This window comes from Macaca mulatta, chromosome 4, assembly GCF_049350105.2.
Source record: "Macaca mulatta isolate MMU2019108-1 chromosome 4, T2T-MMU8v2.0, whole genome shotgun sequence".
NCBI classification, from domain to species: domain Eukaryota; kingdom Metazoa; phylum Chordata; class Mammalia; order Primates; family Cercopithecidae; genus Macaca; species Macaca mulatta.
The window spans coordinates 21499042-21517921 of NC_133409.1; the positions used below are offsets into that span (position 1 = coordinate 21499042).

General features: G+C 40.8%; 1 protein-coding gene and 1 pseudogene across 1 annotated transcript; one reads left to right on the forward strand and one right to left on the reverse strand.

Moving 5' to 3' along the window:
• Positions 1-3068: 3068 nt before the first annotated feature.
• Positions 3069-4357, reverse strand: LOC716011 (keratin, type I cytoskeletal 18 pseudogene; annotated as a pseudogene).
• Positions 4358-7331: 2974 nt separating this feature from the next.
• On the forward strand, positions 7332-9522 carry CALHM6 (calcium homeostasis modulator family member 6). The gene is made up of 2 exons (XM_001111520.5): positions 7332-8208; positions 9028-9522. Exons 1-2 carry the CDS (start codon positions 7684-7686, stop codon positions 9448-9450), a joined length of 948 nt encoding a protein of 315 aa, XP_001111520.1. The 5' UTR covers positions 7332-7683; the 3' UTR covers positions 9451-9522.
• Positions 9523-18880: the final 9358 nt, after the last annotated feature.

The window sequence follows — 18880 nt, forward strand, 5'->3', positions numbered from 1 at the left end:
CCATGTCTTGGAAAGAATGGTGGATATTGGCAAATACGGTTTACTGGAATCAAAGAAATAAGAAGCTTACTAAATTACCACTTGGCAAAAGCCATAAAAGTCCCTACCTTGAGTATACAGAAATGTTCCTTGATTTTCAGGACTCCACCCTCTGGAGGGTTTTCTGTTATCTTCCTTTGTCATGTACTAATGGGCATATATTTGTCTTGGGAACTGTGTAATTCTCTTAGTGCGTGTCCTACTTATGTAATGTCAGAAGACCATAGGTCTACTTGGGCTTGTGATTTCTTTGACTGTAAATTTCTCCCAAATTTTAGTAAGCTCCTTATCTTTTTGATCGCTGCAAGCTGTATTTGTCAATAGCCACAGTTCCAAGCTATATTTGTCAATAGCCACAGTACTTTCCAAGACATGATTCCATTCTTCTGCTTTCTTGCAAAGTAAATTTCCTTTCGTATACAAATGAATTGCTTGAAATGTTCTTGCTTATCTTTTCCAATTAGTACGTCTTCCATGTCTTTTCATCCATACCAGCACATACAGATCTACCTCAATGGTATGGATCTACTTTGTATTCTGTGCATAAATACTACATAATTTATTTAAATAGTATCCTACAACTTGACGATTTAGCAAGTTTCAAGTGATGCATTCTTTTTGGGAAGCTCTTCCATGAGAGTTTATGCTCTCCATAGAGTTCATTTAAGTTTCTGAGATTTTATAATAGTGTCATCTATAATTTGAAGAACTAAAAATTTTGTTTTATTAAATTATTTTAATTTTCTTCATTCTTATTATTTAATCTTGTTTGTTATTTATGATTGTTTTCTTTGGAAATTCATATCTCTGATCATATATCATAAATTAGTAAAGGAAATTTGAGTTCAAGAGAGCTGGGCTTGTGATGATAAATGCTGTATCACACATTATCACACATTGTGCTCTGCAGCTGTCATAATAATGCAGACTAATGGCATGACTCTGCTTGAAATATGACTGCTAGATTGTAATACAGCATTAATCTAGGCCCCAAGACCCTCCAAAGAGAGTCAAATCAAGTTAAGATTCAAATATCTTAGGTATCATGGGCAAGATGCAATGCTAGATGCCAAAATTAACAAGTTAATTTACAAAATCTGACACTCCTAATCCCAAAAGGAATATATTTCTGAATGTTAAAATTTGTGGATATATTCTGGATATATATTGTGGGTGTATAAATTTGTGGATATATATTGTGGCTATCTCTATGTCTCTGTGTCTCTCTCTCTCACCTTTGAAATAACAATTTGATTTGATGGGTGCTATGGTCTGAATGTTGGTGTCCCCCCAAAAGTCTTATGTTGGAACTTAATATCCAATATGATAGTATTAAGAGGTGAGGCCTGCTGAGAAGTGATTAAATCATGAGGGCTTCACTCTCATGAATGGGATTAGTGCCCTTACAAAAGAGGTTGAAGGGAAGTGCCTTGTCTCTTCCACCATGTGAAGACACAGGAAAGTTGCCATTTATGAGGAATAGGCTTTTACCAGACACCAAATCCGCTAGCATCTTGATCATGGACTTCTCAGCCTTCGGTACTGTGAGAAATAATTCTTTGTTTATAAATTACCCAGTCTAAAGTATTTTGTTATAGCAGACTGAAAGACTAAGACAATGAGCAAACATTATTTCGCCAAAATTGCTAATAGACATAGGTCGTAAAAAGCACAGAGGGAAAACTAACTAGGACCTTTAATAGCCTCTGAGTATCAGATGATGTTGATGATGGCAGTGACAACAACAATAGTAGCAATGATGATGTCAACAGAGACTTGGCCAGATCTAGGTTCTCTAAGTTGTTAAATCAAGTTTAGCCTAAAGCTGCCTCCTTACGTATTTCATGTTCAGCCTAAAGGTTTCTCTGCAATGTAAGCAGACTGTAACCTACTGTTGTGCCAGTCAGCAAGTTTTGGCCAATCAAAGGGGGTCAACTGTTCAAACTGTATTCAAACAAGGTAAACGCTAAGCTGTAACCAACCAGGCTGTTTCCATACCTCACTTCCGTTTTTCATACGTCACTTTCCTTTTTCTGTCTGTAAGTTTTCCACGGGATTCTCTCTGAGCCTACTCTGGCTCAAGAGGCTGCCAGATTCATGAATCATTCTTTGCTCAATTAAACTCTGTTAAATTTAATGTGGCTATGGTTTTTCTTTTAACAAAGTTAAAATAACCATCTGCTGCAAGAAAAAAAATTAGTGTGTTAATCACTAAATACTAAAACTTTTGTGATAGGCGTAGGAAATTCATGCTAAGAGAGGAATAAAAATCTTTAAAGAGATTTTTTTGGAAATGTCATGGGATTGCCATTTAACAAATGACGGCTCTGTGCCAAGGAAAGAGTCTGATCTTTCCCTCCTTCTGCTTTACACTTCCGTTGGAAAAACTTTTATAAACATTTGAAATACGTCAAGATAATAGCATGTTCCAGATTTTCAAATATGTTATCTAATATGAGCAATACATCCACAAATTTTAACATTCAGAAAGATATTCCCTTTAAGAGTAGGAGTGTCAGATTTTGTAAACTAACTTGTTAATTTGGCATCTGGCATTTCTTCTTGCACATGTTACCTATGATATTTGAATCCTAATTTGATTTTACTCCTTTTGGAAGGTCTTGGGGCCAAGACTAATGTTGTATTAGAATCTAGCAGTCATATTCCAAGCAGGGTCATGCCGTTAGTCTGCATTCTTATGAAAGCTGCAGAGAACAATGTTTGAGAACTAGCACACATGAAGACAAATGCAAGACACTTTCAGATTCACAGTGGGTATGTGCATTTCCTTTCAAGAAGTTTCTTTTCCAAGAAATGCTCTGTGGTTTCTGAAACCCATTGCTGACATTGAAAATGATAGTGCTGAAAAACAAAGTACTATACAGTTAAAGGAAACCAAAGAGAACCCATAACCATTGGCTTTACACTGTGCTTAATGTGAGACTCAACTACTCATTTATTTATTTATTTTCACCTCTGAACTTTTTATTGGCCTCCTGCTCCCCAAAGGGTCCCCTACTTCTGCTGGCTTAATACCTCAGAACTTTGGTATCATTGGTCTCAGACACCACTTTGCCAACCACTATCTGGCAGATGGTGGTCTTTTGGATGGTTTGCATGGAGTTGCTGCTGTCCAGGGCATCACCAAGACTGAAGTCCTCACCATCTTCCAGCAGGCATTGGCAGGTGGTGATCTCAGCCTCCAGCTTGACCTTGATGTCCAGCAGGGCCTCGTACTCCTGGGCCTAGCACTGTCCCTCTGCCTGGGTCTGTGCCAGCTCTGACTCCAGGTGCATCAGGTCCCATGGGGCTGCTCCATCTGCAGGGCATAGCGGCATCCACCTCCCTCAGGCTGCTCTCCAAGCTGGCCTTCAGATTTCTCATGGAGTCTAGGTCGATCTCCAAGGACTGGACTATATGTCTCAGCTCTGTGAGTGTCATCTCAGCAGCTCCAATCTCGGTGGACTGCATGGTGACCACTGTGGTGCTCTCCTCAATCTGCTGAGACCAGTACTTGTCCAGCTTCTCTCAGTTCTTCCCAGACAACTTGTCATATTGGGCCCGGATGTCTGCCATGATCTTGGCAAGATCCTGAGATTTGGGGGCTTCTACCTCCACGGTCAGCCCAGAGCTGGCAGTCTCGGCTTGTAGGCCTTTTACTTCCTTTTCGCGGTTGGTTCTTCATGAAGAACAGCTCCTTTCTGAGAGCTTCGATCTCTGTCTCCAGCTGCAGTTGAGTGACATTGGTGTCATCAGTGACTTTGTGGACCCCATGGATGTCACTCACCACAGACTGGCACATGGCCAGCTCTGTCTCATACTTGACACTGAAGTCATCAGCAGCAAGACAGGCACTGCTGATCTGCAGAACGATGCGGGCATTGTCCACAGTATTTGCGCAGATTTGAGCCCTCAGGTCCTGATGGTCGTGAAGTAATGGCTCCAGTCTCTGGTCTGGGGTCCCTTCTTCTCCAGGTGCTCCTGGATTTTACTCTCCAGCTTCCAGTTCTCAGTCTCCAGGTTCCTCACTCTGTCCAGGTAGGAGACCAGACAGTCATTCAGGCTTTGCATGGTCTCCTTCTCATTCTGGATGCCTCCTATTCCTGCCACACCCCTGGCCATCCCCACGGCCAGGCCCCCAGATCCCATGCCGCCCCAGAAGCTGGTGGAACGGGACACAGATCCAGGAACCAGAGCCCCTGGTGCCTGCATAGACACTGGCCACACTGCTCACCAGCCGGACGATGAAGCTGGGTGCCTGGACAGAGCCCAGGGAATGGTAGTTGGTGGAGAAGGCGGAGCAAGTGGTGAAGCTCATGCTGTCCAGGGAGGAGAGCAAAAGGACAGGATTCAGGCTTTGCTGACGACATTCTACTACTCATTTCTTAACAGCTAAAGCAAATCACAGCCTTTCAAAAGTGTAAAGACGTTTAAAATATTATTTAGTCAACCTCTCCACACCATTAGGGTGTTAGTCAATTTCCACTAAGGGCTGAACTTCTGAGCAATATCCTCTCAGAACAGAGCTGAGTATGGAGGGCTGGGAATCTTCAATAGACCAAGAGCTAGAACCAGTCAATCCAGTGGAGGTGGGAGTGGATGGCAAGGTACTAGACTCAAAGCCAGATGCTGGGGAAACATTCAGGCTGGCAGGCAAATCCTGGACTCTCAATTATAGAAACCTGTACTAAGTTCTGAATGATCATTGCATCTGGGAGATCTGTGTTTAGGAGAGTACAAAAACAGCAAACCCAGGAAGGGGTGTTTAGAGACAGAAGCTCACAATGTCAGGATGCAGCTCAGTCTGTGATAAGTTTCAGAGGCAGAATTTCAGACTACATATTCTGGTCTATGAAGCACCTAAACCTGACCTTCCAACCTGCAGCTTTGGCCTCATGATGTGCCAACTTGCCTGTCATTCTCAATGCTCCCATCACTCTGGCCTTCTTTCCAACCAAGCTCCTTTGTACCCCAGACTCATTCAGATTAAATGTCATTTTCTCATAGAGGCTCTTTCAGGACACTCTCTAACTCCAATTTATCCTGTGCATAATCTTCAGAACCCTTTCTCTCCATTTACTATATCATCTCTACTATAAGTTCAAAGATGGCTGGATACCTGTGTCTTCTTCCTTGTTGTATCCAGCAATTCCAAGTACTTTTGATAGATACCTGACATGTTCTGAGTGTTTATTAAACATCTAAATGAATGACTGAATGAACAAATGAACTAATTAATAACTGGTTAACAAACGAATTAATCTATTTGGGGGAGGGGGCTGATAGATTAAAGTTTCTGTAAGTAAACATATTTCAAACAAATCATTGACTAAATACCAGAAGCCAGAGAAGAGAAGGTGATGGACTTCATTAGAGTCTTAATAAATGAAGGGAACAAAACCAGACCATAGGAATGAGGTGAAGGAGGAGATGGTGCTGATTAGATTGAGCCTTAGTGGATGATAAACTATTACAGCACAGTGATAAAACCCTGGGATGGCTATCAGTAGGTAACCAGGAAAATGCCAGCCATCCCTCTTGGTTTGAGAGATGTGGGAGAATAAATTAATCTCACTCAAGAAGACAGAAGGGTGCATTTTTATTAGGTTTCAGTTAGAGGAGATTTGGATAAAGCCATTTGCACAAAGGTTGTGGATATACTGATGTTCGTGCATGATGGAATATGGGAAGGGTGGAGGAGAGAGGACACAATAGAGTATTATGGTAGAGGTGAAGAAGAGTGCAGCAGTAGGAGGAGAGTTACTCAAGGCACAAGGGAAGAAGTTTATCTTGGGAGATGAAAAATTACAAAGATAATGGTCATAGCAGAAGTGATTTGCTTCAAACATGCAACTTTGCTGCAAGTTGACAGGAAGCCTGGTAGTATCTGGTCTAAACTCAGAGAAGAGGGCTCCAACTTTCCTGCATGACCATGAAGACCCTCATCTGGGGTTAGCCTCTAAACACACAGAAAAAGATATCTATTTACCACACCACTATGGAATGACAGCTTTTGGCACTATGCTAGGCACCCTGCTGGTGGTGTTGGAGGGAGAGTAGTTAAGAAGGCAAGTTAGACTAAGAAAATAATAATAAATTTCTTGTCCCTTCTCTAACAATTCATTTGGTTCCACGGGCTACCTATTCTTCCCAGATAAAATAAGGCAAGCCTAGTGGATGGGCACCAATAAGAACCATTTCATTGTGAACTGCCCGCCCAAGCTCCATATCCAGATACCCTGCTTGTGGTGAAGCAGACAGCTAAGGTGTACACCAATTCTCTTAAGGTAGCAGAGTCATATTGAGTCACTTAATACTACCCACTGAATTGATCCACGGTTTAAAATTCAAAATTCAGTATTCATCAAGATTGTTAAGTTATGTACAATGTAATTATTTGTTGTCTATTCCTCAAATTGCATTGTAAGGGGTAAACTCTCACACTGAGCATTCATTTAACAGACATACCCTATAGGTAAAGACACTTTACATATGCTGCTCAATCTACTCATATCAATAATCTTGAAAAGTGGGCACTGTTATCCTTCTTTTACAAATAAGGATGCTGTGTCTCAGAGGGGCCTACTTGTTAAATACACCACAGACACGATGTGCTTGACTTCAAACTCCATGTTCTTTCAAGCACACCTCAGCTCACTGTAACCTACTCTGGAGTCACACAGAGTAAGACTCAATATCACAAAAGTGGTTACAGTGTTTGTGTCAGAACAATGCTGCCTTCAGAAAACTGAAGGTGGAGGAAACAACAACATTAGATAGATGTAGCTGCAGTTTGCAATTTTGGGTTCAACTAGTATTCTTTGAACAATCATGTATCCCCTTCTGTGCTGATCAGCTTGGTGGTCAGAGTCAGAATTTTACCCTCCTATAACACTGACCGTGTTATGACATACCTGAAAGAAAATGACATTGTATTGATGAGTAAATCAATACAGTATATTTGCTCTAATGCCCTGAAGGAGATCAGGTAGAGGAGAGAAGAGTCAGTGTGAACTAGGCTGGTGGTTCTGTCCAGGAGGGAGACAGAAAGCGTGCCGCACGTTATAGAAGTACCAGAACTTGAGCTGGACTTTGCTATGATTTAGCTTATGAAGGAGGAACCAGAAATTTGTCCTTGAATAATGTTTCCCGTAAGTAGTCAGTTTTTCGATAATTATTTGGTTTTACTGTGATCTGGCTTAGTGACTAGGGTGGCTGCAATAGAGGAAAATCTGGTATTTCCCAGTTTTCCCAACTGGTGGCTGTGGGTCAAGAAGGTAGTTTCCTGGTTCGTTGTCAGATTGGTGGTAACAAAGGAACAAGGTCAATCTTCTGTCAGAGTTCCTGAATTGGGGGAGGAAGATAACTGGTGCCTCTGCCTTTGGAACGGGGTGGGCGCCAGAGAGGTCAAGGGGCCAGGGGGTGTCTGTTTGCCTGGTTCTCTTCGTTAACCAGAACTGGTGTGGCTGAAATGAGAAAGTGAAACTTTAGGAAGGTCTGAGAAGCCCTCTTCCCTTTTAAAAGAGTTGCTTCTCGCAGAGTGGAAAGCCCCGGTCCCCAGTCCACCAAAACCATTTGACAAGCAGGACAGCGAAGAGGCAGAAGGATCAGGGCCTGTCCGCGACGTCCCGGGGGACGAGGCTCATGGAGAAGTTTCGGGCAGTGCTGGACCTGCACCTCAAGCACCACAGCGCCCTGGGCTACGGCCTGGTGACCCTGCTGACGGCGGGCGGGGAGCGCATTTTCTCCACCGTGGTGTTCCAGTGCCCGTGCAGCGCCGCCTGGAACCTGCCCTACGGCCTGGTCTTCTTGCTGGTGCCGGCGCTCGCGCTCTTCCTCTTGGGCTATGTGTTGAGCGCACGCACGTGGCGCCTGATCACCGGCTGCGGCTGCAGAGCCCGCGCGAGTTGCGGATCTGGGCTGCGCGGCTCCCTGGTGTGCGCGCAGCTCAGCGCGGCCGCCGCGCTCGCGCCCCTCACTTGGGTGGCCGTGGCGCTGCTCGGGGGCGCCTTTTACGAGTGCGCGGCCAGCGGGAGTGCGGTCTTAGCGCAGCGCCTGTGCCTCGACCGCGACCACAACTGCGCCGCGGAGCTGCCGCTGGTGCCCTGCCACGAGGCCAAGGCGTCGGACGTGCAGGACCTCCTGAAGGATCTGAAGGCTCAGTCGCAGGTCTGCCGCTGGCACTGGGGGCGTTTGGGGAGAGCCGAGGGGCCGAGATTTCGCTGGGCGTCTGGGGTGAGGGAAAAGTCGGTGACTTTTCTCCAGATATTCAATGCCTAAGAAAATCTAGAATGGCTCCTTGCATCTAATTTGCCGTCAAACGAATATCTAAATAAAACGCATGAAAAGGAGAAAAAAGCATTCCTGTAGTATCTGCCACTGTACATGAATCGTGGAAAGTGGGAGTGAGAGTGGGCACACCTACTCTGTGCCAGATATTGCGCTAGGCCCTTGACCGCCTGCATTATTTTTACGCCTCACAACAGCGGTTTTGCCATTACAAGTAATAGTTTCATATCTCCACTATATAGCGACTTCACTGAGTCTAAGTAGTTTGCCCAGTCAGTAGAAAGCAGAAGAATTGTTACAATTAAAGGCGTCTATACAATAAAATGGGTCTGTCTGGCTGTAAAGCCAGCACCCCACATTGCATCTGGACTTAGAAAGCTCAGAAGTTCTTTAAAATGAACACTTCTTTCCCAGGATTTGCAGAAGTTCCACGTTTTGAATTCTAAGGGAGTGGTATGGGCTCCTCCCTGGGCAGAATCACAGTGCATAACTTGGACTAGAGTTGACCTTTCAAGCAAGCAGTTGTACTGGGGGTCGAGGGAGGTTACTGCGACACCTTACTCTTAAGGAATTAAGACCTAAAACTGTTGCTTGTTCATCGTCGTAACTGGAGAGTAGTTGAAGCTTTATCTGAGCATTTTTAAATTTCTTGTAAAAAAAAAAAAAAGTAACTAAATTACTATTTTGTGTTTTCTTAAGGTGTTGGGCTGGATCTTGATAGCAGCTGTTATCATCGTCCTTCTGATTTTTACATGTGTCAGCCGATGCCTGTCTCCAGTTAGTTTTCTGCAGCTGAAATTCTGGAAAATCTATTTGGAACAGGAGCAGCAGATCCTTAAAAGTAAAGCCACAGAGCATGCAACTGAATTGGCAAAAGAGAATGTTAAATGTTTCTTTGAGGGCTCCCATCCGAAAGAATGTAACACTCCGAGCGTTAAAGAGTGGCAGCAAATTTCATCACTGTATACTTTCAATCAGAAGGACCCGTACTACAGCATGTTGCACAAATATGTTAACAGAAAAGAGAAGACTCACAGTATCAGGTCTACTGAAGGAGATACAGTGATTCCTGTTCTTGGCTTTGTAGATTCATCTAGTATAAACAGCACTCCTGGGTTATGACCTTCTGAATGCATAGAAAAAAAAAAGTCGTTTTGAATTATTGCTTTATGAAAAAATAAACATTGATATTTTTAGGACTGCTTTTTTTCTTCCAAATTGTGGAATTTTATATATGAAATTAAAATATAGAGCTTAACCTCTTTATAATATTATTTAAAACAAACAAAAAAAGAAAATGATTCATCCAAAGTAAAAACTAGGACTAAAATAAGTCTTATATCCTTGTTCTAGAGTCCTTTTCAAATAAAAGACTTTTGGAGCAAAAACAGTGACAGAACAATTGAACTTCAGACATTTCTTTTAGGTTATCTGATGTTAATTTCAAGTTCATTTTCTTGCCTACAACATCTTGTTAGGAACTTTAAGATTATGGCATTCTAACTGGTTCTATAGCACAATGGATGGCACATTGGGCTTCTAGCCGAACCTGCTGTGGGCATTCAAAAATTAGAGCATTTTGTGACTCTAATGGGGTTACAATAATAAATTAATCATGAAAAGGAAAATAAACTTTTTAAAATATGGAATTAGAAAAAGTAGTTAAGAATTGCAGGCAACAACTGTTGTTTTTAGTTTATAGGATCAGAGGGAAAGTTAAAACTTATATGTTATGGTAAATTTAAAATAAACACAAAAGTAGAGAGGATGGTTTTATGAGCCTCCAAGTGTTGTTACGCAGCTTCAACAGAGTTGGGAAGTCAGATAAAACCAATACTATACAAAAAATTGCAAATTGTGACCTGATTTAGATTAGGGGAGAAGAGATTTGGGGAAGCTTTTTAAAAACTGAATCCTGCAGGGTAGCAAGAACGAGCATTTCAGTCATTCTGAAAGTACACTGAGCATTTCAGTCATACAGATAAAACCAATACCATACAAACAAATGCAAATTGCGACCTGATTTAGATTAGGGGAGAAGGGATTTGGGGAAGCTTTTTAAAAACTGAATCCTGTAGGGTAGCAAGAAGGAGCATTTCAGTCATACTGAAGGAACAGTATGTGCAAAGACTAGGGTGAAAAAGATGTTAGCAGAGTTGGAAACCTGAAAGGCGACTGAAAAAATGAGCAAGGGACTGAGTGTGCAATGCCTGGAAACCAAGAGAAGGATTTTGGTTTTCATCATATGAGCATTTTAGGAAGACAGTTTGCTTTTCTTGAGAGAAAAGGAATGACATGGGAAGCAGGAGAGCCAGTGTAGAAGTAGAGAGACTAATTGGGAGGCCACTGCAGTGGAAATAGGTGGGAGTGAACTTGAACTGAGTGGATGGGGACCAAAATGGAAAAAGTAGATAGATTCAGGGTAGACTTTGTACATAGACGTGGCAGGATTTATTGATAGAAAGGCTCTAAAGATTTGGTGAGAGCAATTATATCTACAGATAAAATTCTGTAACTTTATAATGCCAGGACTTTTCAGCGATCCTTGTCTTCCATTAGCTTGTCACTCCTGTCCATTCCCCAAATTTATGGCTGTTTTCTGAATTTTAAAAAATGATATACAAAAACTTTATAAAATAATTGAGCACTGGTCTTATTTAGCCCTTTTTCCTCTTTTGGCAAACGCTTATGCTGGTTTCTGTTTACCTTGCCTGCATAAGGCCGTTAAAGAGAACTAAGCTTCAGGGCGGAATATCCTGTTGTTGAGAGTCATGTGTAACAAGAAAGTTGGCAGCAGAAACAGCATGATCAGTTTTTTTTTTTTCATTCCCTAAAAGAATGCTTTTAAAAATAATATCCTGCCTACTTTCATTTTTTACTTCCTTTATTTCATTTTCCAATTTCTTCTTCCTTTTTCTTCTGAGACAGGATCTCACTCTTACCCAGGCTGGAGTGTAGTGGCAAGATCTTGGCTCACTGCAAACCCTGCCTCCCTGGCTCAAGTGATCCTCCCACCTCAGCCTCCTGAGTAGCTGGGACCACAGGCATGTGCCACCATGCCCAGCTAATTTTTGTATTTTTCGTAGAAATAGGGTTTCTCCATGTTGCCCAGGCTGGTCTCGAACTCCTGGGCTCAAGTAATCTCCTCACCTCAGCCTCTCAAACTGCTGGGATAACAGATGTGAGCCACTGCGCCCAGCCTCCAATATCTTTTTGTACATTCTTCCCTTTCAAAACATTTTTTAATATTGTATAACTTATACTTGCATCTTCAGTAGTAACATATTGTCTCTATTTTGTTGATTCATGTTCCACCTCCTCTTGCACAGTCTTTAATAATTATTGTGAAAATATATGTGCTTAAGAAAAAAATCGTAATGGTGGAGAATGGTGAGAAATAAAATAAAATTACCTCATTCCTTTGCAATATATTCTTCTCAGAAGTAGCCATGTATGAACTCTGTGTCTGCATAAACACTAGGATAAATGTTGTTCTGTAACTTTTACACATAAAATATCATTATTCCATGTCATCATGTGACAATTTACTTCATTAAAAAAAATTGCCACGCCTGTAATCCCAGCACTTTGGGAGGCCGAGGCGGGTGGATCACGAGGTCAGGAGATCGAGACCATCCTGGCTAACACGGAGAAACCCCGTCTCTGCTAAAAATACAAAAAATTAGCCAGGCGTGGTGGCGGGTGCCTGTAGTCCCAGCTACTCAGGAGGCTGAGGCAGGAGAATGGCGTGAACCCGGGAGGCGGAGCTTGCAGTGAGCCGAGATCGCGCCACTGTACTCCAGCCTGGGCGACAGAGCGAGACTCCTTCTCAAAAAAAGAAAAATTGCTACATAGTATTTTACTGGTTAGTAGGATATTATCCCTTTTTTGTTAACCCCACCCACCAGCCCCCACACACATGCACACACATTCATAAAGTGTAGAAAGGTAAGCACGAAATTGTCAAATGTGGTCCCTTCTGAAGACTAAGATTGGTGCAGGAATTTTTTTAATTTCATGCACTTTTGATCTTTGGGGTTGTTGTAATGAATAATAAATATTAAATGTATAATTAGAAAAATTCTATAAGTAACGTTACTCTGGTGTAGAGTTTTACAGTCAACAAAGCAGTTTTGCATCTTTCATTTCATTTTCACAAGTTTCCAGGATACCCATGAAACACCTCACTCACATTTACAAACAATGAATCGAAAGTTAAAGAGGTTACATTATTAATCCAAAGTTACATGTCAATAAAGGCAAAACCAAAGGTAGGGTACGGATGCTCCCCAGATGATGTAGTTTAATGTGGCTACTGGCTGTTTTTGTTACTGGCTCAGATTTTTCCCTTCCTAGCCCATGTGCGTTGTGGGCAGAAGAGATACGGATATCCTTAGTGACATTTAATATTTGACATTTTATCTTGAAACTCAACAACTACTAATAGCAAAGACCACTTTGAATAAACATGGTGAGACTGAGACACAGTAAGTTATTTCTTGGTGGGAACAAGGTCACTGCTATTTGGCAGAAATCACCACTCGTCTGGGCCTGGCCCAAACAGGCTGCATCATGGGCTAAAGAAACATTTCTATACTCAGTATGTATTTATGTGCTTGTTTACCAAATGATTCTTCATCATCACCCCCAGCTTTATGCTGTCCTGAACCCTTAACCTTTAAAGAGATTCAGATGCAGAATCTGCTGTTAATATCTGCTGGAAAACAACCACATTGTTATAAGAGATGATTCTACATTTTATTGAATACTGGCAAGATAATAAACTTGCAAGGCATAAGATTAAGAATGGCCTCCTTGCTTTATCCAAAGCCGTGGCTAGAAATATCAATGCTCAATGAACTAAAGAAGCAAGTCCTGAGGGGAGTATCTGAAAATAGAATTTGCCAAATACTCAAATGTCTCTGGCTGAAAAACATCTTGGAACTCTAAATTTCACAGCATCCTGCATCTTATCTACCAGGTGGCCTACAATAAATTATTCTTCCCAAGACAGAAGATGGAGAAACCCTCCCTCTCTGAGTCAGCCCCAGCGGCAGTAGCCAGGGCCTGTTTTGACAGCAGTGCACTCCCACTGAGTGCCTAGCACACTTCACACACTGAGCCTATCCCAAAAGCAAAGCCTTTAGTTGACTTAATTTTGTCCCTTTCTCTTCATTACCTACTTATGAAATATCTCTTGTAAATTGCAATGTAAGGACTGTGGAATTGATCGTATTATATTCTTATCCAGCGAAAAAGACCGAAATCCAGGCTGGTACAGTGTCTCATGCCTATAATCCCAGCACTCTGGGAAGCTAAGGCAGGAGAATTGCTTAAGACCGGGAATTCTGAGACCAGCCTGAGAAACATAGCAGGATCTTATCTCTACCAAAAAAAAAAAAAATTATCTGGGTGTGGTGCTGTGCACCTGTAGTACCAGCTACCCTGGAGGCTGTGGTGGGTGGATCACTTGATCCCAGGAGTTCGAGGTAGCAGTGAGCTATTATTGCACTGTACTCCAGCCTGGGTGGCAGAACAAGACATGTCTCTAAATAAATAGATACATACATAAAATAATTTTTAAAAAGATCCAAATCAAAAAAGGGAATATTCTTTCAAGACTGTTTGCCACAAGGACTAGAATATTAAGAAGTTCCAAATGAAAGGAATATCCTACAAGATCAGGCAATTTATTGTCATTTTAAAAATTATGAGATATGAACCACAGAGAAGAGTATGTGAAACATTTAGGTACAATTTAATAATGATTACAAAGCAAACATCTCTGTAACCACCAAAGAGTGGAAGGAAATGTACATTTCCAGCACCCCAGCAACCCCTGCCTCATACACCCCTTCACAATTCCAACTCTTTCCACCTGGAAGTGAGAAGTGATCATTTATTTCTTTTTTCATAGTTTTACCACATAAGAGTACATTCCTAAACTATCTATGCTTAGTTTTGCTGGTTTTTGAACTTTAAATGAATACAATCATGCTCTGATAATTTTTTTGTGATATTCTTTTTGTTTTTAAGAGAGTAATCCATGTTTTGTCTAGGACAATTTGTTTATTTTGATTGCTGTGTGGTGTTTTATTGTTCAAATATATCATAATGTAGTCCATTTAACTGCTGATGGACACTTGGGTTCCCAGTTCTGGCTCTTATCAGCACTGCTGGTATGAACATTCATGGACTTCTACTCTGAGAAACACGAGCAAGTGTTTCTTCAGAGTGTGTTTCTGGGAATCAGTGGTAGCATGAGAGTATGCACATATTCCAGTTTGCTGTATCATATCAAATATAAAGGATTATATCGATTTATACCACTATAAGAGTTCTCATTGCTTCTCACTTCTGCAACAGTTGGTATTTCCAGTCATTTACTTTTTGTCAGGGGAATATGTAATGGTATCTCTCATTGTGGTTTCAATTGACATTTCCCCAATCATTACAGGCTTTAGGCATCTATAAATCTCTTTTCTAGTCATTTGGATATCCTCTTTTATGAAACGCCTATTCAAGCCTTTTGCCGATTTTTTATATTTAGTCTTCTTCCTGTTAATTCGTAGGATTTCGTTATTATTTCATTCACTTAAACCAACAAATATTTATTGAGTGCCTGATACATTTGGGCATGTTCTAGCATACGTCAATGAAGCAAAACCAAAACTCTGTCCTTGTGGAGCTTACATTCTAGGGGGAAGAGGAGGAAAAAAGAGCAGGCATAAATAATAATAAATAAATAAATAAATAAATAAATAAATAAATAAATAATTGGGTATGTAAGGAGAAGATTAATACTATGAAAAAAAGAAAAAGGAGAGCACCCCAAGAAGCATTAGAAAGGCTGGAGAATGGAGAGCTGTTGCCTTCATGAAACGCAAACTTTGAGCAAAGATTGAAGGCGTGAAGGGTTAATCAGGGTGGTCTGAGAATGGCGAATTAGGAGACAGAAGTAGGCCATGAAGTCAGAGAGATAAAGGGCTTGGGGACTGATTATGTGATTATGTAAGCCTTTGGACCACTATAAGCACTCTGGCTTTTATTCTGAATGAGCTGAACAACTACCTCACACATTCCCTACAACAGGAGTCCCCAACCTTTTTAGCACCAGAGACTGGTTTCTTGGAAGAAAATTTTTCCACGGACAGGCGTCAGGGTGGGTGGTTTCAGGATGATTCAAGTGCATGACATTTATTGTGCACTTTATTTATATTATTATTACATTGTAATAATGAAATAATTATACAACTTACCATAATGCACAATCAGTGGGAATGCTGAGATTGTTTTCCTGCAACTAGACGGTCCCATCTAGGGGTAACGGGAGACAATGACAGATCATCAGGCATTAGATTCTCATAAGGAGCATGCAACTTAGATTCCTCAACTTAGATGCTGACGATTTAACAGGAGGTGGAGCTCAGGCAGTAATCCAAGTAATGGGGAGCAGCTGTAAATACAGATGAAGCTTCACTTGCTCTCCCATTGCTCACCTCCTGCTGTGTGACCCAGTTCCTAACAGGACATGGACTGATACCAGTCCATGGTCCAGGGATTAGGGACCCCTGCCCTACAACACTGAAATGATCTGATGACTGAAGCTGACCATTAGACTTTCTGGGATAATCAACAGAAGATAAGAACATACTGACTTAAAAGACAGAAAGTGATGCTCTCTTTTAGAATGTAGGTAGCCCTAACCCTTGAGCTAAGGAAAGATACCTAAGACCAAATAGAATGTGTTACTGTGGAATTAAAGTCAGATGGTAAGTGTATGGGCATGCATGCGTGATGTGCATGAGTTTACTTATGGTACTTTGAGTACATTTTTTTTTATAGTTTGTTTTGCTAGGAGAATATTATGTGAGAAACTTGGTGTGATAAAATTATTGATACTGGTGATAAGTGAACTTGTATATTCAGTGGTCACAGTTTGCTTTTAAAACTCTGCAACTCACTTTTCAGTGACCCTCCTTGTCAAGTTTTGGGCCCTATTTAACTAATACCCTCAGGGTCACCATCTACTCCTTAATATATTTACTTTCAACCATTCAAGAAATATCCCTCAGTATCTGTGAAGGATTGGTTCCAGGACCCTCTATGGATACAAAATCCATGGATACTCAAGTCCCTTGTACAAAATAGTGTAGCATTTGTATATAACCCATGCACATCCTCCTGTTTATTTTAAATCATCTTTAGATTATTTATAACACCTACTACAGTGAAAATGCTATGCAAATTGTTGTTACACTGTATTGTTTAGGGAATAATGACAAGAATAAAAGTTTGTACATGTTCAGTACAGATGTTCAGTGCGGTCACAACTATCGAAATTTTTTTCCAAATATTTTTGACCTATAGTTAGTTGGTTGAATACATGGATATGGAGAGCTGATTGTATTGAGAGGGGATACCGTATGTGGGAGTCTTTATAATCCCATGATTCAGAGCTCAGACATTAGAGGCAGATAACTCTGGGTTTATGGCTTGGCCTCTACTAAGGATGTGACTTCAAATGCCTCTCCAAATCTCAGTTTCAGCATTTGTAAAATGTGGAATAATCGTATTATTTACCCAGATGATTTTGTGAGGATTAAATGAGATAATGCCTAGAAAATGCTCAGTAAACAAAATGTATTGTTATTATTATAAGGCAGTAGGCTAAAGGGATGAGAAAAGGAGAGAAATAAGATGTCACTTCTACTCTCAAAGAATCAGTAGGCAAATATGTAAATAATTAGCCATAATGGGAATTTAAAAAAAAAACTGTAATAAAAGAATAAGCAAAGTGTTTTGAGAATACAGATCTGCCTAGGAACATTCACATAAATTTTATTAAAGAAGAAATATTTTAGCTAAGGCTTGAGAATGAGTTAGATTCCAATAACCAGGGCTGAAAAGAAAAGGCTACTGAAAATCTAATCTAATAAACTTGCTGGCTACCCAGAGCCCCAAATGAAGGTCCCTTCCATTACATTCCTACTGAACAGTGCTTTCTAAAACATACTAATCAGTATCAAGTCCTAAAGGATTCCCCACCAACATGACATTTCAGGGTTTCTCCACAATGGCCCATCCCTTTGGCATGTTCTTTTCTTCAGTTCATTCTCTTTTGGTGGTGGTACAGGAGGGGGTTGTTATATTTCTCAATGTAATATTTCATTCAGTATGATTCAGTATGGATAGAATTTTTTTGTTTTTGTTTTGTTTTGTTTTTTGTTGCCCAGGCTGGAGTGCAATGGCGCAATCTTGGCTCACTGCAACCTCCACCTCCCAGGTTCAAACAAGCCTCCCGAGTAGCTAGGATTACAGGCGCCCGCCACCACACCTAGCTAATTTTTGTATTTTTAGTATAGACGGGGTTTCACCATGTTGGCCAGGCTAGTCTCAAACTCCTGACTTCAGGAGATCTACCCACCTCGGCCTCCCAAAGTGCTGGGATTATAGGCGTCAGCCACCGTTCCCAGCCTTGGATAGATTTTTTTTTTTTTTTTTTTTTTTTTAAATAGTGGCAGCTTAAGAATCTAACTCAAACCAATGTTGCTATGGAAAACTAACTTTCTCAGACCTCTTCTCGGCATGCTCATGGTGTTCTGGTGATCTTTCCTTATGTATTAAACTGTGCCAGTCACCAAGAACCCAAAATCCACAAATAATTTTAGTTTAACACTCTTTGTGGATCAAAACAAACCAAATCCTCGCTATATATGAAGCTCTCAGGTGGTTCCTTATTTTTTCTTTCTGTCAGAAAATTTCCGCCTCTTAAAGTCACTTAATTGTTTTTTCAGTAATATTTGATGCCATAGCTGAATGCACTGTACTACTTTGTTTAAAAGGTCAGATGTAAGGTGCTGAGATGAATTCCAAATTTCACAGACTCTATCTCCTCTGATCCTGGGTTACTCTAATAGTCTCCTACCTGGTTTATATATCTGCAATGTCTCTCTCTTTTTTAAAAAACATTTATTTATTATTATTTTATTATTTCAGTAGCTTTTGTGGGACAAGTGGGTTTGGGTTTCATGGATGAATTCTATAGTGGTGAATTCTGAGATTTTAGTGTACTCATCACCTGAGTAGTGTACATTGTACCCAATATTTAATCTTTTATCCCTCACTCCCCTTCCATCCTCCCCACTACCGAGTCCCCAAAGTCTGTTATATCACGCTGTATTGTCTCTGCATCCTCATAGCTTAGCTCCCACTTCAAGTGAGAACGTACTGTATTTGACTTTCCATTCCTGAGTTACTTCACTTAGAATAAGGGCCTCCAGCTCTATCCAAGTTGCTGCAAAAGACATTATTTCATTCCTTATTATGGCTGAGTAGGATTCCTTGGTGTATATATACCACAATTTCTTTATCCACTCATTGGTCAATGGGTATTTAGGTTTGTTCCATATCTTTGTAATTGTGAATTTTGCTGCTATAAACATGCATTGTGCATGTGTCTTCTTCATATAATGACTTTCTTTCCTTTGTGTATATACCCAGTAGTGGGACTGCTGGATCAAATGGTAGACCTACTTTTAGTTCGTTAAGG

Bases quoted from the DNA above. Each gene is read 5' to 3' on its own strand.
- CALHM6 (XM_001111520.5), top strand. From the start codon at position 7,684: ATGGAGAAGTTTCGGGCAGTGCTGGACCTGCACCTCAAGCACCACAGC. The intron at 8,209-9,027 runs GTCTGCCGCTGG...TGTTTTCTTAAG, and splicing joins ATCTGAAGGCTCAGTCGCAG to GTGTTGGGCTGGATCTTGAT.